Raw genomic sequence first — 25,491 nt, 5'->3', positions numbered from 1 at the left:
TTAAAAACAATTCATTTCTGTGCACATTTTGAATGGAAATGGAAGTTATATTTTTGTTAAATTTATTGAAATATGTTGTTATGCAATTTTTTCCATAAATATTTATTATTATGATAGTTTAGCAACGATTGTAAAGTATATTTAAATTCGTCAATTCATATCTTATTTTTCGGCTTCAAAGGAATGTAATGTAGTTTGCTAGAGTGCTCCCAAAACATATGATTGAATGTCTGAGAGAACTGCGCAACTGCCTAAAAATGTGCTCTCTCTTTTAGTTGGAAAGGAAAAGCTCAAAAACATGTGACACGAAATCAATGTTGGCAATGCTGTTCAGCACAAGCTCAACAAAATGTGGGTGCAGGAGAGTGAGAGCGAGTGCGAGTCAACAACAAAACGATTTGTCCGCAATATTTTGACATTTCGAAGGGCAAAAGAGCGTCGTTACACGACTAACGAAGGCAGACACGAAGTGGACCGAGCCTGAGAGCAAGAGAGCGACAGTGAGAGCGCGCGTCAAAATAATAAATTTATAAAATGTCCGTTTGCAACTGTGTGCGTAAGTGGGAGTATATGCGTGGTTGTGTGTGCGTTTATGAGAAGTGCGTGTGTGTCAATATAAGTGCGAGCATTAGCCCAAGTGTGAGCGAGTCTGTGCGTGTGTGTTTAGGTCTGTGTATGAACGAGCATCTCGAATCTGAGTCAAAGACATGTTGCTACGAAGTCATGTCGTCCTCGGCCTCCGTTTCTTCCCCTGCCCCACAACAACTGTTCTCAAGATATTGAAGCATACTTATGGGCGGCCTGCATTTATTTAATTAAATTTACTGTGCGTGCAATTAAAGCCGCAACAATGGTCGCGCCTGCCGGCAATTGGACTACAAATCAAAGCTGCTGCTGCTGCCAATTGACAACTGTCAATTGGCCCAAGAGGCGAGCACTTTATATAATAAGTACGCTTCCATAATGTCAATACAAAAGACGCACGCAAAGACACATACACACACACACACATACAGTTACTCACACACACACACTTACACACACACACACACGCTCACACATTCACAAGGCGAACACGCGCGCGTTTATGAACAGAGAAACTCGGTGTGGAAATTCAATTTGCTGACTCAATTTTAGCACGTTACGCCAAAAAAAAACATATAAAAAAACAACAAATAACACACACCAACAACAACAACGGCAACGTTGGCGACACAAAAAAAAAATGTGCAAAAAAAGCAAATGTTTGCTGGCACTATTTTGAATGAAAACACGCGTTATTTAATCGCGTCGTCAGCGCACGGACACTGTTCGATTTTAAATATATTTTTGTGTGAATTCCACATACAAAATACTTTGAACGTTTTTTTTTTATATTTTTGTTGGGCGGAGAGGGGAATTTCGTTGGTGCTCCAAATGCAGAGAACGCACTGAAACTGAAATGGAAACTGAAACTGAAGTCACGATGCCTTCGAACATTGCCAATGCGCGTTTAACCTCAAAACGATGCTCACGGCGACCGAGTGCGAAAGAGAGCCTTATTGAAGAGAGTGCATTCGCTCTCGTACTTTCTCTCTCACGCATGCGCCAAAGCTGCAGTTGTCATTGCCACCCTCAACAGCAGGTCAGGCTTAGTATTGCTCAGCTTGTGCGCTAGATGGCGCTAATAGTGCTTGCAAGTTGTGCACAACTTTGAAAGCTACACAAAGCTTGCACAAGTTGTCCTGCTCTTGAAAGCTGCGCTTACCCAAGCCATGGGCTTGTATCGATCTAGTCTGTTTTTTATGCAATAAAAGCTATCTATCATAAGGTAGACACTACATCATCTGGCAGCAATTTAATGTCGATAACAGATATTCTAAATATTTATTGGTTGTTATTAACTGCTTTGTAAACGGTTCTTGTATATTTATGTTATGAATTATTGCACGGCTGCAAGCTAAAAAATATTGAAACTTTTATTGGGCAATCTGGCAGCATTTGTGATTGCTGAAATTCTCATACGCCAGTCTGGTTTCTCTTGCTATAGTTTATCGACAGGGCGTTGCCACTGGCGGCAGAACAATCAAAAATCGAACTGTATAATAATCGAAAGCAGTATTTATTGGAGTAACTTTTCAGCTTGTTTAACATAAAATAAAAAAAACTATCGATTGCTACGTAATTTTAATAAAATTCATTTATTTATAATATTTTAATAAATTAAATTGTATTATAGATTGAAATTGTGTGAAAACAGTGTTGTTTATCGTTTATCGAAATGATTTGGTATTAACAGTAAATTTGTAGCAACTAACGAGTAACGAGTGGCGAGCACACATACTCAAATTTAGTTTTCACAACACACCACACACACACACACATATATATAAGAGGCTATCGTGGGCAGTAAGCAGAGAAGGAATTTCAGCTTTCGAGCACTTTCAACCCCCAGCGAGCAAAAAAAAAGCATTGCATATGTGCGAGGGGCGCCCAAAAAAGCAACGAGTCCTGCGAATTTTGTGCGAACAACAGCAGCAGGCAGCAGGAGCAGGCGCAAAAGAGCGACATAGTCACTCGTCCCACCGCCACGCCGCCCACATGCGATGCCAGCAGCGACGCGAGCAGCGCTGCCGCCCGAAACAACCACCCGCTACAGCGACAACACACTGTGTGTGTCTCTGTATGTGTGGGCAGAGTGAAGTGGTGGGGTGGCGGCAGTTGAGCAGCTCAGCAGCTCGGCAGCATCGAGCAAAACACAACAAACCGTAAAGCATTCGCGATGCGTCGCTGCCGACGCCGCTGCGCTGCTGCGCGCTGCTAGCTGCGGCGTTGACGTCGTACACGTCTTGTGTGACTGCCTCTTGGGGGTATGAAAGGGGAGATATGCCAGCAGCTTTACCACTACATAAACAGAAATTCGATTTATGACCACTGCGTGTGGAGTAGGGGTAGCGGGAGGAGGAGGGGGAAGGGGAGAGTACTGTATACACGACGCTGTGTCTATGGCTGCGGCGGCGGCGACGGCGACGACAGCGGCAGCGAGCACACTGTGCCTTGTTTTCGGCATAGACTTTTTGGGGGTGGCGCCATTCGCTTTGGTTTCGCTTCCTTTGCGTTAAACCCCTCCGCCACACCCCCTTGCTCAATGCCTTTGCTGCTGACTGTGACAGCAACGGCCGCCGTCGTGGCAATAACGACAACGATAACGTGGATACGTTTGCCTCTCATGATGGTGCGGCGTGGGTGGAGCGGTCGAGCGGGGCGGGGTGGGGCGGTAGGTCGCTGTTGGTGGGCCGAAAGGCGAAGATGGCAAAGGCGAAAGCGAAGGCGAAGGCGGGTAGAATGGCAGAACATGGCGCAGATGACGATGTGTGGCAATGTCAGGCACCAGAACGCAGTGCACTGCGCAAAATTAGTTAGTATTTATTATTAGTTACTATTCTGACAAATAAATGCATGAGTTTACTTTGGCCAGCTTATTTCTTAAATTAATTTTAAAAACTATGTGCAGCAACAAGTGCAGCAATATTCTAACTAGAATATACATACATAAATATGTCGTTTATGTCAATTTGGTTTTGCCTGCATGTGCATTCGCAATATGTAAAAAGGAAAAAGGAAACCACAAAAAAATACTAAAAGCAAAAAAAAACAAAAGCAAATTATACGAGTGCAAGTGAGTGCGCGATTGACAATAGGCAAACGTTTGCTGCTCATGTCTATTACACAGACGTACTCAAATACATAGAGTATTCGAGTAGATCTTCATCTTCATACATATGTATGTATGTGTGCATTAAAGTAGAAGTTTATCTGCGTTTACCAAAGCGAAGAACAAATCTCAACAACAACTAATATTGAGTTGTTTGCGAGTGCAAGCGAGGTCGCAATAGTCTATTGCTGCAGTTAACGATAGCTGATCGTGTCTATTACACAGGGGCACTCCCATATTAGATAAGATGTTCATCTTCATTTGCAAAAAGCAAAAGTGAAAAAAAAAAGTGGGAGTGAGTGGGAGAGCCTTGCATTGTACTCACACCTACACGGACTTGCATAGGTATTGTGTGAATATGTTTTATGCTTGCTTGCGATTGTGATTGATTGAATTGATTGAAAATTAAAACGTTAATAAAAGGAACTTGCAGATCGAAAAATGAAAAGCCACTTCTTTATTGCGAAGAAATAAAGTTAAAATTATCCACCCATGTTTCTTATTGTTAACAAATTTAACTTAATAAAAACTAAACTTAATGTTTCTGCAAATTTAAAGTATAGTATTAATGCAAATGTATTCTATACAAAATTACAAGATAAAATCTTAATTTAAATTGGACACTAATTTGGAGTATTTAAGAAAATTTAATAAATAGAAAACAAAATAAAAATGTAGGTTTATGATAATAGTATTTATGAAATTTATTTGTTAATTTATTTATTTGTTTAGTATTATATTCGATAAGTGTAAGAAGTGTTGCCTAATTTTTCGGGCAGTGTAGTAAACAATGTCCTCGTCCTCGTAGTTATCGTTGTCGTCGTTGTCGCTGTCGTCGTCATCTCAATTCGCGTGTGCAAACACAAACACACACACACACTCGAAGATATATGTATGTGTGTTTGTGTGTAAGGGCTTTCGTTCGCGCTGTTGACGCGACGGCAACGTTGCCGCGACTTGGACCGAGCTTTCAGCCTGAGAGAGTCTGTGTGGAGTGAGTGAGAGCCTCTGTGTGTGTGTGTGTGTGTGTGTGTGTCTTTGCGGCGCTTTGGCGGCGTTGCTCGCTCAAAACTTTTTCGTACTTCACACACACACACACACGCACACGTGCTCGCATGCAATGAGAAAGAGAGAGAGTGAAACACAGAGAGAGAGAGAGAGAGTGAGAGGCAGAGGGAAGCGCGCGCAGTCACAGACATAGAGAAATGGCAGCGTCGCAGCGACAGCAACGGCAGCGCAGCAGCGAGGACGACGATGGAGACGACGACGAGGACATACACATAAATAAAAAGTCCTTCATTCCGACGCGACCAGCGAGTAACGACATTTGAGCGCTGCGGAGAAAACGCTCGAAATAGTCTCAAAAACGGCGGATTACCAAACAACAAAAAAAAAACCACACATAAAATAAAATATAATAAAATAAGCAGCTGAGGAAATGCATATAACAAATCAAGCTCACATTAATGACAACAACAATAACAATAATAACAACAAGAACATCAGCAACAGCAGCAGCAGTAACAACAGCAGCGACAACAGCAGCAACAACACCAACAACAAACGACAGCAGCTAAATAAATTACAACAAAGCCAATAAGAATTTTCTCGCTTCGCAATTTTTTTTTCTTTTCGTTAGAATTTTATTTTCATTCGTTTTTTTCCTGTGACAAATTTCTTTTCGAGTGCGTGAACAAAATATAAGTGAATTCAAGTGCATGAAGTGAACGAAATAACGAAAAAGAAGAAAGAAAGAAGAAAAAAATACCAAATTCAAATAGAATTGGAAATAGAAATTGAAGCGAAGCGAAAACGCAGTAAGCAAATGGCAAAAAGTGCAGCGACGGCGGCGAAGGCGGCGAAAGCGAGGCGAGGCGTCTAGCAGTAGTCGCCACCCGCCAGTGCCTCCCCTCCTTGCCCCCCTTCCCCATAGCGTAGGCCATCCACCCAACCACACTCGACACTCCAACGCCTTGTCAGGCTCATACACACACACATACACGACTACACTGAAACACTGGGTGGGTGTCTCACTCACTCACACACACGCAAGCAAACAAGCAAAGCAGAGCGAATGACACGATGGCGAAAAAAAATACTGCTCGAAATTGAAATAGCAACAACAATATCGGCGAAAAGGACAACAACAGCAACAACAAAATAGAAAAGCAGCAGCAAACGGAGCAGCATTATTTTCTGCCTTATTGTTGTTGCTGTAGGTGTTTTCTTCATTTTTTTTTTGCATTTTTTTCTCAGTGCGTGGGGCGTAGGCGCAGCAACTGAGCTCAAAAAGTAAAGAATCAAAAGCGGCAGCAACAACAACAGTGCATTCAAGTCAAAAATAGCAAATGCAAAAACAAAGTCAAAGCAAAAAGCAGTAGCAGCAACAACAACAAAGAAAATCGCCAGATATTAAGTGACAAGCAAAAGTCGCAGCGTTGCCAGACAGCGCAAAACGAGCGCCACAGCGAGTGCGCTGTTTTTTTTTACCAGTTACATTTTTTTTTTGGTTCTCTTTTCGCGTTCGCTGAATTTTGTGCTCCCGCAGCCTGCGTCGACGTCAACAGCGCCGCCACTTGTGTGCTTGTGTGTGTGCGTATGTGTGTGTATGCGCGCGGGTGTAGATAAAACGACGCTTTGCAGTCCGTTTTACATTTTCTATTTCGTCCCCCCCTCCCTCTCTAGAAAATCAAGTGAAATAACAACAATTAGAAAATAGAAAGAAAAAAGAAATACCAAAAGTGAAATAATAAAAGCGACAAATCCAAGCAATGCAACAGCAACAACAACAGCAGCAACACCAACACCAACAGCGAGAAGAAGAACAACAACAAAAGCAGCCGCAGCATCCGCAGCAGCCGCAGCAGCCGCAGCAGCAACAGCAACGAGGAGAGTAGTGTGTGCGACGTGTGCGTGTGTGTGTGTGCAGTTAGCACGCGACTTGTGTGCGTGAATAATGAAGAAGAAGCAGAAGCAAAAAACAGCAGCAGAGGCAAAGAGAGGCGCAAAGAGCAGCAACGCCAGCGTCAGCAGCAGCGACAGTGACAGCGACAGCGACGGTAGCAGAGCCCGAGAGAGGCGTCGTCAGCAGCAGCAGCGCAAGCAGCAGCAGCAATTCGCGACGCAGCAGCAGCAGTAGTAACAACAACAACAAATAGCAAAAACTGAGCAGCGTTCGGCAAAGCGCAATCAAACAAACAACAACAGCAGCAGCAGCAACAACAACAACAACAATTGCAGCGGCAGCAACAACGACAACAGCAGCGGTAGCAAAGCGCCGGCAGCAGCAGCAACGACCCACGACGCCAATTAGCGGCAACGGCGGCGGCAGCAACAGCAGCAGTCGCAGCCGTAGCCGCAGCCGCAGTCGCAGCAGCAGCGCTAGCAGCAGCAGTTGCAGCAGCCGAAGCAGCAGCAACGACAACAACCACAACAGCCACAACAACAACAACAATAACAATAATAATAATAATCATAATAACAGTAAACTGAACATGTCGAAAACAACAACTGCAGCCGCTGCCGCAGCAGCAGCAGCCCAAGCGGCAGCAACATCGTCGGCAGCACAGCAGGCAGCGGTCGCAGCGGCAGCAGCAGCAGCTGCAGCGCAAGCAGCGGTAGCAGCCAACAGCAGCAGCAATGCAGCCGATTTCAGTGCATTCGATTTTAACGATAGCTCCGATAATTCCGATACGCCTTTAGTGCCACGCGCGCCTTTCTTGAGTCGCGCTGCTGCGGCGGCGGCGGCAGCGGCTGCAGCTGCATTGAGCGCCAGCAGTGGCAGCAACAGCAACAGTAGTAGCAGTAGCAACCACAACAACAGCAACACCAACAATAACAACAGCAGCAGCAGCAATGTTGTTGTCAACAACAGCAACACCAATAACAATAATAACAATAATAACAACAGCAACAGTAACAGCAACAACAACAACAGCATTGCCAACGCGCGGCATCGCAGCAGCAACATGAACAACAATAGCAATGCCAGCAGTCGGAGCAGCAGCAGCTCACAAAGCAGCGACGACAGCAACCACGGCACAACGACAACAACAGCAAAAACAACCACAACAGCAGCAGCCGCAGCACAAGCCCAAGCAGCAGCAGCAGCAGTGGTTGCTGCCGCAGTGAATGCGCTGCACAATGGCAAGCAGCAGCAGCAGCAACAACAACAACAGCAGCAGCAACATCATTACAACAACGGCAGCAGCAGCAACAAGCAGCGTGATCGCGACTTGGATGACGATGAAGAGGAAGAAGAACCGCTTGAGGAGGACGAGGATGATTACGATGATGAGGATGACGAAGACGAGGATGCCATGGATCACCACAACAACAACAACACCAGCAGCAACAACAACAACAACAATAACAACAGTAGTAGCAACAACAACAACCTGAACAACAACAATGTGGTTTCATTGCCAGCCGATCTGCGACATGAGCAACAAGCGAACTACGACGACGACGATGATGAAGATGATGAGGACGATGATGACGACGAGGACGATGACGATGATGTCGATAGTCGGACAGCGTTGACAGCAACACATTTGGGCAGCTCGGCTGCTGGCGATAGCAGCGGCTTGCACATGAGCATTGCTGCGGCAGCGGCATCGGCGGCGGTTGCTGCCGCAGCGGCAGCCAAATTGAATGCAGCCAATGTGGCTGCTGCCGCACAGCTGGAGCATCACAGCCAGAATGCAACGACATCGGTGCTGGACATGGTGAGCAATGCGGCAGCGGCTGCTGCTGCTGGCATCGGCAACATTGTTGTGGCGCCCAACAGTTTGATTGGCGGTGGCAACGGCGGTGGTGTTGGTGGCAACAGCAACACCAGTTTCTCCACCAACAACAACAGCAGCAACCATGCGCTGGGCAACGAACAATTGTCGTCCCGTCACAGCAGCAATTCGCATCAGCAGCAACAACAACAGCAGCAGCAGCAACAACAACAGCACCAGCAACAACATCAGCAGCAACATCATCAACAGCAACAACTCCAGCAGCAACATCAGCAGCAACAACATCAGCAATCAAGCAACGCTGGCAGCGGCAGCGGCAGTGGCAGCGCTGCCAGCGAACGTCGCAAGTATCGGCATCAGAACTACAGCAAGAACATCTACATTGGCACCAAGAATGCCGAGAAATGGGAGCACATGCGCACTCGATTGCAGTTCAAGAACGACGTCGAGTTCGTTGCGTATCTCCTCAATCTGGCCGACAACGACACCGATCGACTGAACAAGTGAGTAGCCAAAAGATTCCTTACATATAAAGTACCTAGAAGATTCTTTACTTATAAAGCAACCAGAAGATTATTTACTTATAAGCAGCCAAAAGATTCTATACATTTAAAGCAACCACAAGATTCTTTACATATCAAGTAGCCAAAAGATTATTTACATATCAAGTTAAGAAAAAGAGAATCAAGTCACTAAGAGATCAAGAAATATAGAAAATAAAAAAATGGCCAAATAGCCAACACTCAAAATATATAAAAAGTCTTTGAAAATCACAAAGAGCCAAAAAGGAACAATCTTCTTAACCAAAAATGTTCAAATATTGAAATTATATAAGAAAAATACAATATTCTTAAAAAAAAGACTAATGCAAAGGCTAAACTATATAATTTCTATCTTATAGAATAGTTTCTCATGTTCTACTTAAAATTAAAATTAATAATAATAATAATTTAAAAAGTAAAAAAAAAAGAAATGGAATTACAAAACCAAGGCAAAAACTTAGATATAAAATAGCTATTTCATAGACAAGTTTCCCATGTTTCAACTCTAACTCAAGTTAGTTATTGCTCGAATAAGTTTAAAGTCTAGATTAACTCAAGACAAGAAATAAAGCTACAGATGGGTTTGCTCTACTGTGAGATATCCGTTACACAGTTTGAATGAGGGCAAATCAGTGTGATATTATTCATAAAATATACCATATAATAGACAGCAAAATACTAAAATATACCGAAGACTATATTTGGTATATCGCTGAAGTACTACATTCGAAATATATCCTAGAGGTCAAAATATACCATATTGTCAGCAAAATCAACAAAAACCCGATTGCAGTAGGCGCGATTTCCCATACAAAAGTATTTCTTAATTAACATATACAATTTGTATCTGATCGCAATCATACTTGCGACTATAACCTAAAAATTACGATTGTTATTCGATTTTTATCGATTTGCGGGGGCGTCAGAAGATAACAAATGCTCTCGAAAAAAAATGATATCTCTATCTCTTATAGTCTCTGAGTTTTAGGTGCTTAAACGAACGGACAGACAGACGGACATGGCTATATCGTCTCGGCTGTTGGCGCTGATCAAGAATACATTATATATACTTTGGGAAGCGGATATACAAATTGAAAAATTCCTTAAAAACCCAATGTAAAAGCTGCACTATAAGATTCCTGTCTTATAGACAAGTTATGTTCCAGTTAAGACTAGAGTTAGTTATTGCTCAAAGTTATACACAAATCTTTTAAAGATCAGGACTAACTAAAAATCATCAGAATTTGATTCTAGAGGCGTGATTGACCTTAAGACTATCACTATCCAATAACTGTAGAGCAACAGGTTAAGTCAGATGCACTTTATTAATAGCCACTTGAAATTTGTGTCGCATGCAGTAATTGAAAATAAAAAACACAAAATAAACTCAATACCCGGCATTAATTGTCCGGCAATGGAAAAAATGACTCGCAAACTCAATAGTCACCGTTGTAGATTTCCGATTGAGTTCGATTTGACTCATTGCTATCATTGCTGAGTTGGCACGACGATCGACTCCGACTCCAGTTATCGGAGGTGTGCACCAAGAGACGCACCCTCGCCATAATCTGTTCGTAGAGCTCTTTGGGAATGATGCGACGCAGTTTGCAGAGGAATATGTGCGGATCGGCACAGATCATGATCGCATTGGAGAAATTATGGACGGCACGATTCCAATCGTTGCGTCTGAAATATGTTTCGCCCAAATACACGCGCTGCAAAAAGTATTCAACCACCTCAGCGTTCAATGGGGAGCAGCTCTGTTCGGTTTGTGGCACCTTCAGAAGCCTTTCAAACTGACGCCGCTCATAAAGGCGACGCTTGTAAAGCGGATGCTTGCGTCGTTTGCTGTCGAAATAGATGCAGTATCCCACAATGGCCAGTGTTGCCAGACCGATCAAAATCACTGTGGCGCCATTCAATTTGGACATTCTGTATTACGTAATCTCCTTTCTGTGTGAAATGTAATCGCAATCGATCCACTCGAAATTTTGGTTACTCTGCTCTCTCAGTGTAGTGAAAACGTTAAATGGAATACAGTCTTAATATTAGCAGATGAACAACTCAACGCTTACTACGCTGTATTTTGCTTTTCAATTCGAAAGTATTTGGGATTAACTATTTTTTATTTATTAAGAAAGAAGCTGAACAAATTGGTTTGGGCTGAAACTATTTAATAAACTACCAATTTTTAATCAGTTGGGCCAAGCTTAAAGCTTGCACTCTTGAGTTAAATCGCTTCAATCTCTTCCATTGGTATCTACGTACGTAAAAAGCTATAAGCATTTGCTTAAAATATCCAGTTAAATTGGATATAACTTAATTAAGCCAAGTTTAAAGCTAAATCTCTTTAAGAATTTAGCTTTGCTTGAAATTGTTTGCTTAGATTTGATACAAAGCTTTTGTGTTGTTTTTGTTTGCAAAAACTCTTTAAAAGCTCTGCTTAAAAGCATTTGATTTTCTTAAAGTTCTCCACTTAAATTGAATCTTAATAAACAAAAAACTGCCAAAACGGAAATTTAAAGTTTTTGCTTTCATTAAATTGTATCTCAATAAACAAAAGTATTTGATTGGCTTTAAGTTATCCGCTTAATTTTGATTCAATCAATCTTCCAATACGGAGCTTTAAAGATTTGATTTTCTTAAATTTAATCTCAATAACCAAAAGTTATGCCTAATAGCTTTTGGGGTGCTAAAAACTGTTCGATTAAATTTGATCTTAATCAGCAAAAGTAATTCAATTATTTTCTTTTACTGCAATATCGACAACTATCGACAATAGATTTTCCTTGCTATAGTCGATAGTTTATGGAAACTATCAAGCACTATCGATGGCGTAGACTATCGATAGTTCTTCACCCCTAAGCCACAAATCTTAAACTCTTTCGAAACTCTGCTTAAAAGCATTTGATTTGCTTAAAGTTCACGACTTAATTTTGATCTTAATAAACCAACAGAAGCTCTTCCAAAACGCAGCTTCGAAGCTTTTGCTTCAAGTTTATCTTAATAAACACGAGTTCTGCTTAAAAGAATTTTATTTACTTAAAGCTTTTGATGTACTTCAATTTGATTACAATAGACAATAGCTTTGATTAATATCATGTAATTTGCCTAACGTTCTCGGTTTAATTTTGATCTTTGAATAAACAAAAGAATCAAAGCTTTTGCTTCGCACCTCAATTTGATCGCGCTGCAAAAGCGTAAGTCACAAGCTTTAAGGCTAATTAACTCGTTTGCTTTGATGGCATTGCAAAGCTTTGTGTCTCAATATTTAACCCGCTTTCCCATCAGCCACCCGCAACTCCCCCCATCACGATTTTCGGGCGAATGGGCGAGACAAAACACAAAGCACAAAGCACAAAAGCGAAACAGAGTCAAGAATTGTGTTGGGTTTGTTTTAAAGGCGAAGAACGCGCACAAAAGCCGTAAACTCAGCACCAAAGATATGGCAACGCTTCGTTGCCCAAGATTGTTGATAGTTGCACATGGGGGTGAGTGCAAGAAAGAGAAAGAAAGAGAGAGAGAGAGCGAATGAGAGTGAGAGAGAGAGAGGAAGGCAAGGCTTTTGGGCAACATGCGACGTCTGATTCTCGAGAGCTTGGACTGCGGCCAGGCAAAAAGGGTAGAGGGATGTTAAAGGCATGCTTACCAGAGAGGGGGAGAAGGGAGTGCGAGAGGGGTTATGGGAACAGTGCTGGAGACACACAACGTGTGTGTGTGCGAGTGTGTGTGTGTGTGTGGCGCTTGTTCGTTGGCTCGTTTCGTTCTCGCGCCGCGTCACAAAAGCGAGGCCATGTTAAAGCGATTCATGCCCGACTGCATTGCATTGGAGGCAGCTTCTCTCCCCGCCTCGCTTTCCTCCACTGCTACACACACACACGCACACACACACATAGCGAGTGCAGCTACAAAGGCACAAATGCGGCACTCGTGCGGTTGCATGCAACGGCGCTTTCATGTTGCCTCTCGCCACCTGCCTCCCGCCTCCTGCCTCTTCTCGCCAGCTGCTGCTTCAGCAACTACTACTACTCCAGCCCTGCTGCTACTGCAGCCCTGGCTCTGCCTCCCTGCTGCGTCGTTGTTGCCGTTGTGTCGTTGTCGTTGCAGCCGCCATGTCAGCGGAAGCGGAAAAAGCAACACACACACACACACACACACTTGCAACACATACACATATATGTATGCACCATACACACACACAGACATTTTGCCACATGCTCAAGCAACATTGTGCTGCATGTGGTTGCTGCTGCTGTTGCAACATGCATTTGCATGCCACGCTGCCAATTCTCCACATGCATATATTCATATATCTGCCTCTCTCTCTCTGTCTGTGCTTCATCGTCGGAGCCAAATCAAAGCAACCCGCCCGCTAGCTGCCTCCCCCTTCTACCCACCTTCTTCCTTCCTGAGTGAATGCGCCGCGTGTTTTCGTGACGTTGGTGCTGCCTTTTAACTACCTTGCCACGCCTCGTTGTTGTTGTTGCTGTTGTTGCAACGCTGCAACCAGCGCGCCATTTGGCGCTTTGTGCGTTCCTTTCAAGCCCCTATCCATTCCCCATTTCCTCCGTCCCCACTCTCCCCTTCTCTCTGCCTTGAAAAGCCACCCGCAAACTTAATTTCGAGCCTTCGTCTGCCGTTTTGGTGCTGGCAATGTAAAAATGCCAATGGTTAAGCTTATTCCATTGGCTTGCCTTACCCAGTCACGCCCCCTTTTGCCACCCACCTCCGCACCACCTGCAACTATCTGTGCAAATTTTATTTGAACTAAAAGGATGTTCGGTAAATTTATATATTTTGATATTCGTAACGAAAATAGTTGGTTAATCAATTGAAAAGTGTTGCTCAAATTGATCGTTGTCTGTTTTATAATATGTTTTTTCTTTAGATTAAAAGCTAGCTTAAAAGCTTGCTTGAAAACTTGATTAAAAGCTTGCTTACATGTTTAACAATTCAATCACTAATTCGTCTAGTGCCTCCATGGGATTTATAAAATTAATTTGTTAATCAACTGTTGATCGCATTATATTAAAAGCTGTTTTAAAAGCTTACTTAAAAGCTTAGCATTTTAAACACGAAGTTTATAGAAACTTATGACTCAATTAACGTCCATTTAAATTCAATTTTATAGCTAGGTTAAGCTTTTTATAAAAAGCTATTTAAGACTAAACTTGAGTTTACAAATTTTTAAAATATATTGATTTATTTGTTAAAAGTTAACTCAACACACTATAGTAAAATCAGTTTTAAAAGCTTGCTTTAAAGCTTTTTATCTTAAACGTTGAGTTTCTAAACAAATTACGAAGTTTATAGAGTTTATAGTTTATGGCCCAATTTATATAAATTCAAATACAATTTTAAAGCTACATCTAGAGTTCTAAAATATATTGCCTTAAGCTTTAAATGAATCATAATTAGAAGTGGTATTGTACAAATCTATAAATAAAGCTTAGATACCTATGATGATCTCTTGAAGCTATGCAAAGAAAGCTGCACTGTGCGATTTAGACTCTGCTCTTAGCTTTTAGAGCGAAACACGAAAGCAAGTTGTCAGCTGAATTGTAATTCTCAACACGTTTCCCTTGGGTTCCATTGCACACACACACAAACACACACACACATTTCCCTCAGCTAACATAATCAACAGCTCCAACAGAGACACAGGGACAAACAGAAAGGACAGACAGACAAATGGACAGACGGACAGACAGACGAACAGAAAGCGAGGAAATTCAACCACTGTGCAGCGAATGTCGCCTTTACTTTGCTGCTTTTTTTCCACATTGAGTTTTCGTGTTGATTTCGTTCGTTCGTCGCCAATTTCTGCGCATTTTCGACATTTTCGCCAAAAAGCACAAAACGACCTCCCGCCCCCCTCCCACCATATCTCCTCTTTACCACGATGAATGTGTGAGTGTACCTAATGCGGCAACGAGTAACGGCAACGCACAACGAGAAAGCGCGCAGCAGAAACTGAATCAGATGCCGAATCAGCCCCCATTGCGACCAGAGAGTCTCGAAACCCAACGCAACGCAACGCAAAACCCAAACCGAACCCGAACCCGAACCTGAACCCAACTGCAACCCCCTTTTTTATGCCCAACGCCCTCAAGCAGCCAACACACACACACATACACACACAGACGAACACATTAATGGCAAAGCAGAGACACAAACAACACACACAGAGAACGAAAGAGAAGTAGAGAAAGCGCCGAGCACAGCAGAAACGGCAGAAACAGCAACAACAACAACAGAAGGACAAACAGCGCAGAGAACTCGCAAAACTCAGCCGGGGCAACAGCAGCTGGCAAGAGGGTGGTTGGAGAGGAGGGGAGGGAGGGAAAGGGGAGGTTAGGTGGTCACAATGTGGAGCAGGATAAGTGGGCGAGGAAAGGAAGAGTAGAGACTGCTGTTGCTGTTGTCGCTGTCGCTATTCTGGCGCTGTTTTCGATATTATTGTTAAGGTCCTAAGGTGGAGGATTTAATGAAGGATAACACACACACACACAAAGAGAGAGAGAGAAAGCGGTACACACACACATAGCAGACAGGCAACACACAGAATTTCGCACACTCACATGGCTTGGGAACACGCACAATGCTCGCGTTTGCCTGTGGACCATGTGCAATTTTCAGTCAGCAACAAGAAGTGGGAAACAACAAGAGCATGCTCGACTTTGAGATACCTGTTAACCATAGTAAATATTTAGTTATGGAACTGTTATGAAATGTTCAAACGAACAACGAATAATATCTTATAATATTACCTAATTTTATTTATTATTGTTAGTTAATATTATAAATTTTTATTTATTTTATTTTTATGACAACATTGTATTTATATGTATGTATGTACTATTAATGTTCTATTTATTTTTAACTAATTTACCATATGTTTTGGAACTTATACGACAAACATTTAAAGATTATTCTTTAATTTCTGTAATTAATGAGTCACTATAAACTATGCATTTTGGTACTACTTTAAAATGATGATAAAAGTATTAATATTAGAATGCTTTTATAGTTACGAAGTGCTCTTTGATTATAGTGACAAATAGACAATAGTAATAAATAGTAACACTAATAATAATAATAATAAAATAGTACATAAATTGACTATATTAAATAGTAAAAATATATTTAAAAAAAACCGTTAATAAGAATAATAAAAAATAATAGTAAATAATTAATAAAAATAAAAATAGCTATATTCTTTCATCATCTTATTATCTTATTATTTTACATCTCATACACAGAGGGAACAAGAAGAACAATCTTGATATAAGATTTTCAGGTTGAAACAATCTAAAATCAAGATAAATTTTAATTTTATGATTAAAAACATTTTATTTAAGGATTAAAGTTTTGAAGATTTAAGAGTGTTTTTGCTACATTAAAAGATAGATTGCAAATCCTTATTTAAGATTGTTTCAACCTAAAAACTTATTTACACAAATTTCCTGCATTTCCATACAATTTTTCTATTATTTACTATTCTCACTTGACAAATGAAAAAAGCTTTACAAAACGTGCAACACTTTCTTGCAATGATAATACCCTTCTATGTTACTAAGCTTGGCAAGCTCTACACTCTACACAGCGTCGCTGCACTGATGAATTTCCTGTGCACGAAACTTTTGCCAGAGAATAGGTTAATGGATATGAGCTGAATAAGGGGTCAATGGGAGCGACAACAGTTGCGAGTGGGAGCGAAATGCGAATGCGAATGCGAGCAACACAAACTGTACACACGTACTTACATAAATGCCAGGGAGATAGGAAGAAAGGGAGAATGGGAGAAAATACCGTGAGTTTGAGAGAAAGCAACTATATATAGTCATGCTGCAGTTGGCGTCCGAACGATAAAAAAACCCGATGGGAAAAAGAATCGCAGCAGTGGGAGAAATGTCGAGAAACGTGGAGAAGCCCAAAGAATGACTGGGGGAGTGAAAACAACCAGTTGCTGGCAGCATTAGAAGTGTGGTGGGCAGGGGGTCAGGTGGCACGGGTGGACGGGTGGACGGGAGTCGTGACGTTGGCTTTCTATATTGTATGTTATATTCTTTTGGCTAATTGAAAATCTAACAACTTTTGCCATAGAACAGGCAACGATAAGCTGGGGGAGGAAAGATGCAACGAGTTCCTTTTAGAATGTGGTAGCTACCAACTGAGTTGGATAATAAGTTAAGCAGCTTATGCACATCAAAGTATTTACGATATTGGCGAATAATTGCATCTATTCATATGCATTTCACAGCATGACTTAACTCTCTTTGTGCCATTACTTCTTGTGTCACAAAGACGAAAGTTGAGAATTTAATGCAAAGCAGCTTAAAGAAATGCGTAGTATTTATGGTATTTACGATATACGATATATATTACGATATAAACTATAAAACTTATTCAACTACAGGTTATATTTTATTTAAATGCAAAGTTTGCAGTTTACAAAATGAATTACGTAAAGAGCAAAGTTTGCAGCTTACGATATTCAACACGTTAAACAAGTTATAGGAATTTCTCTAAATTAATTTTCAATGGCTTAATTAAGGAATAATTACGGTCAAATAATGTCTATATAGAATTAGAATATAGAGAGAATTATTATTTATTTAAGTTACAAGCAAAATTAGACTGTTTTGCAATAGTTATTGGCGATAAGCAAAATTACGATATTTGTGTTTGATTCAACATAAAAAGTCTTATAGCATAGATCTACGATATGACTTTGACTCTTGAACATAAACATACAATACGATGTTCTCTTCCAGTTTATTATATTTGTTGGCCAAGAAAACATGCAAATTTCTTTTAGTAGAATAAATCAAATTTTCAGTTGCTTCTGATAGTTTTGTTACATACTTTGTTGCGCAAGTTACTTACGATATACGCTTCAAGTTGGCATTTGCTTTAAGAGAAAAGTGTTGAAATTGAAATAGAAATGAATTGAAATGAAATGAAAGGAAATGAAGTCCTATCACTGCCAGCTGCTTGTGTTGCCATGTTGTGTTGTGCCCGCACACAGCTGGCAGCGGTCCAGCAAAAGGCAGTCAGCCAGTCAGTCAACGCAGCCATGGTCCAGCGCACAGTCCGCAGTCTCCATTTGGCCAGCAATGTTCCCCTGTCCCGGGGCAGACGTTCCCCAAAGCAGTGGCCAAAGCGTAAGCGAAATTAATTAAACGCAAGACAGCGCGACAGAACGAGACAAGCGTAGCGAGGCGGGGCAGCAGAGGGACAATGGGGCAATGCCAGGGCTGCTATCAGAGTGGGCGTGAACGTGACGCCATGCATGGAAATAACGCGCCACGCTCGACCCACATTTAATAGTCACTTTTTTATACCCGGCACTATCTGGATATGGAATGGTATTTCAATGTGGTTGACAACTTAAAATATGCCGAGGATAGAAAGTTTGTTATCAACTCGAATATTTCACAAATAGAATGGAAGAGCTAAAGACACCAAGCTTAGTGAAAATATTCTTCTTTTTTCTAATTAGTTAAATCTAATTGCTGGGCAAATAAAAGGATATACATTAGTTGCAATTAAATTGCATATAATAAATATGTTAACAATGAAGTTTTAGATGATGAAACTATCAAGCAGAGAAATTGTTTTTACACATTTCAATATTTTCGAATTATGTAAATCGTTCTTTGACAATGAACAGAGTTTAGAATTTATGTATATTTATTTATACATATTTATTTAAATTTATACATATTTATATTTCAATATTTACATGTTGGAGGAAAAATTTTGCCTAGAAAATAACTATTGAATACGTTTGATTTTTTTATAATTTTATAAATTAATTAATGGTTGAGACAAAAAAATAACCTATATTAAGTTTGATTTTTTCAACAATGTTAAAAATCCTCCAAAGCTTTTACAAATTCTAGCCCTATATAAAACTTCACTGAAAGAACAAATAATTGAAGTAAAAGTCTTAATTAAGTTTTTACTAGATTGAGGATTAAAAAATTTCAAATTTAAAGTGAGTTTTTTTTTATAATTATTACAAGATAAAAACAAGTAAGAAAGTTACAGTTGATTATTTTAAAAATATAGTGAATATACCAAAATATACTTAAATATACTATATGCTATATTTAGTATATTGATTTATTAAAATATATTTAAAATATACCAACAAGTACAGAATATTACGATATTAAATATACACAAACACCAAAAAAATCAAAATATATCAATGGCTACATTCGGTATATTAATAAGAATATAATAAAATAAAGCGATAATTTTTATTCAACAAAAAATACCAAAAGGCGGTATTTGGTATATTGATATACTTATATATTCAAAATATACCAACAAGTAGAAAATATTCGGTTATATCGCATCGTCTGATGACGCTGATCAAGATTATAAATATACTTTACGATTGGAGATTTCTCCAACTGCCTGTCACAACTTTATAATACTCTTCTATCCTAGCATAAAAACAATGTGAAGAAGTCCAACCGTCTGTTTGCAAGTTAGTGGTTCACGTCTTCGATAAGCACTGGTTGAAATACGAGCTATGATATTTAAGAGTCGTTCTTTTCTAACTAACTGAAGCAAGTGCTTAAACTTGTGACATGCTTTTGACTATTGCTCTAGCATTTTGACTATCTTTTATCAAATGGCTTACAATGCGAGAAGGAAGACTACCAACAAAACAAGACTAAGATTTTTAGCATTAATAGAGAATAAATTAATACAGAAGATACAGACCTCTAAAGTTAGAGTATTGAACTCATCAGTGTACACATTAAAATCTTAGTTTTAAGCGCTTTAATACTGAGAAAGTCTTTAATTTTTCATCCCTTACTCATTTTTACACTTGTCTTCTGCTCTTCAGCCTGCCTCCGCCTTCGCCGGCGCACACGCCCACCAAGGGATTCGATGGCAACTTCAAGCTGGAGCCCAATCTGAGTGTGAAGGACTTTGCGCCGCCTTCGTCGTCTGAGAATGTCAATCTCAATCTCAATGGCAACGGCAACGGCAGCCTGGAGTCTGTGGGCGGCGGCGTTGGAGGCGTGGCAACGCAACCGCAACGCAAACGCTACAAGAAGCGAGTGCAATTCAACACGGATGCGCTCAACGGCTACACGGGTGGCAAGGTGAAAGCGGCGGCCGCTGCTGCTGCGGCTGCTGCTGCTGTCTACAACAACAGTGGCTACAACAACAACAATAACAACAACAACAGCAACAACAACAACTCAAGCAGCGGCAGCAGCAAGTCAAAGAAGCAGGAAGCAAAAGCAGCGGCAGCGGCACTTAAAGCGGCAGCAGCAGCCGCCGCAGTGGCAGCAGCATCGACAGCGTTGCCCGAGGTCCTCGACTGTCGCATTGCCGAGAAGATCAAGAGCGAACTGGAGGCAAGTGGCGCTGGCAAAGATTCGCTCCCCAATGCACTGTGCCTCAAAAAGGCGGCGGCAGCAGCGGCCGCCGCAGCAGCAGCAGCCGCAGCGGCGCAACACAGCGACGATGAGGACGACGACGATGATGATGGCTCACAGCTGCAGCAATCGCAATCATCGTCGCAGCAGCAGCAACATCATCAGCATCACCAGCAACATCATCACCAGCAGCAGCAACAACAACAGCAGCAATTGAGCCTGGGACATGGCAGCGCATCGCTGTTGGCAGCTGCTGCTGCTGCTGGTGGCGCCGATCTTGTGGATGCGGGCAGTGCCAGCAATGGCCAGCTGGGCAATTTCCATGTGCGTTCCAAGAGCCAAGGCGGCAAGAACTCCAAGTCCGCCAAAGCAGCTGCAGCAGCGGCCGCAGCAGCAGCGGCAGCGGCAGCAATGATGCCGCCAAATAGTTATGATGAGCCGGAAGATGATTCGGCAGCGGGCGGTGGGGATGATGATGACGACGATGACGAGGAGCTGGACGAGGAGGCGTTGGCACGTGAAATGAAAATGGAGCAAAACTTCGTGGAGGAGGAGGACGAACATGATATCGCATTCCGATCGCAGCAATCGTGTCGCGAATGTTCCATTTCGCATGATCACAAGCTGTGTCCGTTGCGCAATGCCTGCGGCAATGTGACGGATGCCGTTGATCTTGCGGAGTGGATTGAACGACGCAATCTCGAGGCGCTGGCCAAGCTCAAGGCGGATGCACAGCGGCAGGCGAAGCATGGCCGGCCACGGCACGATGACGACGAGGATGACATGGAGGACATGGACATGGATGAGTCGTCGCAGCTGTCGGAGCTGGAGACAAAGCCCCTGATCACGTTCGCCGAGGCATCGGTGCCCGCCGAATTCGAGCTGCACAACGTGGAGCCGAATGTCACTGGCGTCTTTGCCCGCACCGAGGTGCGAGCTTACACGAAGCTGGGGCCGCTCATCGGACAGCCGGTGCAGACGGGCGAGGTGCGTGAGAGCAGCGACATGAAGTGGATCTTCGAGATGTGCGAAGCGGGTGCGGATAAATCGTATTTGCTCTGCTGCGACAATCCGAATGCGTCCAATTGGCTGCGCTTCATTCGACCGGCGCCGTGCTACGAGGAGCGCAACGTGAATCTGGTTTCGATCGATCGACAGGCGTACTTTGTCAGCTGCCGGGATCTGCGCAATGGCATGGAGTTGCTCTACTGGAGCGACGACTGCAACACAATGTGGCGCAAAAAGCACACGGAGAAGACAAGTGAGTAGTGAGCCATGTAATAAAGCTTGCACTTCAATTGCAAAAGTTCATTAAAGCACTTAGAGTGTTAGTTGTGAGTGCATATAAAGCTCATTAAAGCATTCAGTTTGTCAGCTTTCAATTACTTACGAAAGCTATTGGTAATATGACATTTTAAACAGCTTACTTGTCTGTGTTAATAGATTACTTATTATACCTTTATTTGCAAGTGCTTTTAAAGCTCATTAAAGCATTCATTTATAGTTTGCAAACTCAGTTAAAGTTTAGGTGACTTCGTTTTTAATTAGCTTGCAAGCCAACGGAAACTTGAAATTTGTGCTTTATTACATATAAAAGCTCTTACTAATAGAACTATTTAATCAGCTTACTTTCTGATGAAGGCGCGTTCTTAGTCTCTGCTGATAGTTTACTTATTACTGCTGCTATTATTATCAGGCTATGTTTTAAAGTGTTAGTTGCGAGTGTTTCTTAAGCTTCATAAAGTTTTAAGTCAGATAGCTTACTAGTAAAAGTTTTGGTAAGACAGTTTTTAATCAGCTTACACGCAAATGGAAGCTCTGAGGCAAAAAGCTTTTAATAAGCACTCAGAAAAATTACTGAAGTTTAAGTAAAATAAGTTTTTAAGCTTTTAAAATAAGTTTTTAAATGAGTTTGATTTGTGTTAAGAGAATGAAAGCTTATGAAAGCCCATGGTGTAAAGCTTTCTACATTATTCTTATTAATTCAGTTTGATATTTAATTAAATTCAATTTAGTAAGCTCATTAATTAGGTTTATTTGTAGAGAGTCATGACAAGCGGATTCAGCTATTGATTAATTATTTTTATACCTTTGAGTAATTCACTACAAATAGGATTAGAAGCTTTTATAATCCTGGTTATTGAAGAGCTAGATCTAGTAGTTAATATAATAATAATATAATTTTATAAAAACTTTATTCAAAAATGAGTTTTCAACTTACAAAAAAAGCTGTTACCAATGATTTTATACATTTTGTTAGCGACAGATTAATCGACTAATTAAACTATTTGCTCCGCAATTAATCAGTTAGCAATCAGCTTGCTGAAACGACTACAAGCCAGTGTCTCATTAAATCGATGACGGTGCAACAAATACTTTTACTTTAACGTTATTTAATTGTTCTAACTGTTTTTGTCTTTGGTTGAAAACAGATTGCGGCGGCTGCAATTTGAAGTTCGAGCATCCGCTGTACTATCGCACCCACTGCTCAGTGTTCCACGATCCATCGATGAGTCTGACCATACGCAAGTATCACTGCAAGGTGTGCGGCGAGGCGGTGCTGGGCAAGGACAATATCATGAAGCATGCGGCGGAGAAGCATGATGGGAAGGGAGCGTATCAGTGTCAGTTCTGCAACAAGTTCTTTCTGCGCCTCAACTATCTGGAGATGCATCGCACTTATGGTTGTGCCTCGAATCCGAATCGATCGCGGCCCGTTTGTGATTTTTGTGGTCGCAAATTTTGCCAGCCGCAAAAGTTGAAGGCGCACATCAAACGCGTGCACAGCGGTAAGTTGAGAATGCCATTGCGCATCTCGCTTTGCTCTCTCGCTCTTGCTCTCTGTCTGTCTCTGTCTCGCTCTTTAGCTATAGTACGTAAATTGCGTAGACTGTCTCAATATCGTAAGCCCAAATATCGTAAGCGTAATATCGTAAACCGTAATAGCCTAAACGTAAACGTAAACGTAATTTGTCAACTGTATTAGCTACTATTTGTGCATCGAATGTGCCAGCCTAGCAGACAATATATCGTATATCGTAACGTATCGTAAGCTCGCATTAACTCTATATATATACATATATACTAACACATACACATGCATACATACGTCGTACGTAACGCTTTTGCATATGTATCACACACATACAACCGAATATCGTATCTACTAATATCGTAACATAACGCAACTTGTGCTTAGCCAAAACTATCTAACTAACTAAACAATACTACTAACCAACTTCTAACCAACAAGCAAGTAACACGCCATTACATTACCTCATGCCATGCCACGCCACGCATCTGTGATCGCTTTCATCCATCATGCCTATTTTTCTGTTTTAATGCTACAAAATTGGTCTAACATTTTCGTTATCACAAGCCTCATTTGCTTTCTAATCCTTTCTGAGTTGAGTCATCTAACAACACTTATATATAATATGAAACTAATCGCTATCAAACAATAGATGCAATTGAATATCGTAAATACGATATTAAAAATATTTCAATTATGAATATATTTTCAATTAAATATATAACTTTTGCAAAACAATTGATTAAATCGAATATCGTAAATACGATATTGACATACTTAAAATTAACCAATAACAAAATAAGCATCCAACTGAATTTTAGAGAAAATTCTAATATCGTAAACGGTATTCAATGTTAGTTTTATAACTCACAAAATGATCTTCAAGTCTTCTGAATCCAAAAGATTAAATATCGTTAAAAGGACATATAAAATCCTCGCAATTCCACACCTCAAATCCTTATCATCATTATCATCTTTATCAAACGTAAACTGCATCATTGTAAAATCGCTTTTAGTGAATGATTTGCTTTTGTTTTGTATTTAATTTTGTTTATTTGGTTTCTCTCTTAGTTCTGTCCCGTATTATGTAATACTTCCCCATACCAAAATTTATTGTATATCGAAATACTTTAGTGTATATTATTATGCTTTATGTGGAATTTTATTATATATCGTTTTGATTTTTCTTTTGTGTTTTCGATTTGGGCTACTTTTGTGTTCCGATTTGTTCCGATTGTTTGTTAGTTCGTTTGTTGTTGCATTCGGTTTGATTACCTATAAATTTTGTGTAATTCACAAATTTTCTTTCAAAATCACCACAATCCGAAAATTTCATTTTCTTCATACAATTTCATTTTAGATATGGCTGAAGTTTTACGAGATTTTCAGTGTAAATTATGTTCAAAACTTCTAGGATCGCGTGCGGCACTGCAGCGACACTCGAAGGAGGTGCACAGCCGCAACTCGACAGTGGTGAGCTGTCCCCGCTGCCAGAAACTCTTCCAGAACCGCAGCAATCTGAAGATACACATGCTCACGCATTCGGGTGTGCGACCCTTCAAGTAAGTGCAATCTTCAATCGTAGTTAACTAATTTTCAGACTCGTCTCCACCTCGTTAGACATATTCTGTATCCCGGACGTCTTGTACTATTTTAACCTTTTTTTTGGTTGTTTGTTGTTTTTGCTTTCCTATTTCTTGTAACTTAACTAGTTTTTAAACAGCTTCTACTAAACTCATACTACTTTACCTTTCCCTTCCCGTTTCCGCCTTTAGACTTTAACTTACATTCCTTTCTGCTAAACTAAAACTATCCTTTCCTGCCGATCTTCACTCTTATTCCTTTTTTCCCGTGTCATTTTTCGTTCCACATCGTTCGGCATCGCCTAAAGTTTCCTCTCTCGTATTCCAGTTCTAACTTTTTTTCATTTACAACAACACTTTCCTTTCCTTCCGATCCCGACTGTTATTCCTTTTTCTCCCGTCTCATCATTAGTTTTACTTCGGTTTCGCCTCAAGCTTGTTACTTAACTAATCATTATCCTCCTATCTCTTGTTCCATCTGATTAGGTGTGCGGAACCGGAATGCAATGCGGCGTTCACGACAAAGCAGTGCCTGCAATTCCACTACAAGAAGGTGCACAACTACACCCAGGAACAGATGCCAAAGATAGAACGGAGTGTGGCATACACCTTCGATGCGTATTCGGGTGGAATGAAGGTTGACTTTTTGGGTAAGCCAGTAGTGGGTGGTGTTGGTGGTGGTGGTGGTGGGATGATGGATCCAC

General features: G+C 41.1%; 3 protein-coding genes across 3 annotated transcripts in view; 1 reads left to right on the top strand and 2 right to left on the bottom strand.

The window, feature by feature from the left end:
• Positions 1–1,441, bottom strand: part of LOC132796757 (AF4/FMR2 family member lilli) — a 114,668-nt gene extending 113,227 nt beyond the window's left edge. The window contains 1 exon segment of the mRNA XM_060808020.1: positions 1,349–1,441. The gene's annotated coding sequence lies outside the window, so the exon portion shown is untranslated.
• LOC132795623 (uncharacterized) overlaps positions 1–25,491 on the top strand; it is a 34,875-nt gene that overhangs the window by 2,827 nt on the left and 6,557 nt on the right. Inside the window, exons 2-6 of the mRNA XM_060806421.1 lie at positions 6,853–8,942; positions 19,852–21,653; positions 22,825–23,181; positions 24,619–24,766; positions 25,274–25,437. Coding sequence (XP_060662404.1) covers positions 6,853–8,942; positions 19,852–21,653; positions 22,825–23,181; positions 24,619–24,766; positions 25,274–25,437 — 4,561 coding nt within the window. The remainder of the gene's footprint in view (positions 1–6,852; positions 8,943–19,851; positions 21,654–22,824; positions 23,182–24,618; positions 24,767–25,273; positions 25,438–25,491) is intronic.
• Positions 10,294–11,045, bottom strand: LOC132796026 (mitochondrial import receptor subunit TOM20 homolog B-like). The gene has a single exon (XM_060807037.1). It carries the CDS (start codon positions 10,910–10,912, stop codon positions 10,418–10,420), a length of 495 nt encoding a protein of 164 aa, XP_060663020.1. The 5' UTR covers positions 10,913–11,045; the 3' UTR covers positions 10,294–10,417.

The sequence above is a fragment of the Drosophila nasuta genome, chromosome X (genome assembly GCF_023558535.2).
Source record: "Drosophila nasuta strain 15112-1781.00 chromosome X, ASM2355853v1, whole genome shotgun sequence".
Classification (NCBI taxonomy): Eukaryota; Metazoa; Arthropoda; class Insecta; order Diptera; family Drosophilidae; genus Drosophila; species Drosophila nasuta.
The sequence above is the reverse complement of the archived record's forward strand: the minus strand, read 5'-3'. Positions and strand labels throughout refer to the sequence as shown.

Coding starts and splice junctions, on each gene's coding strand:
- LOC132796026 (XM_060807037.1), bottom strand. CDS start 10,912: ATGTCCAAATTGAATGGCGCCACAGTGATTTTGATCGGTCTGGCAACA.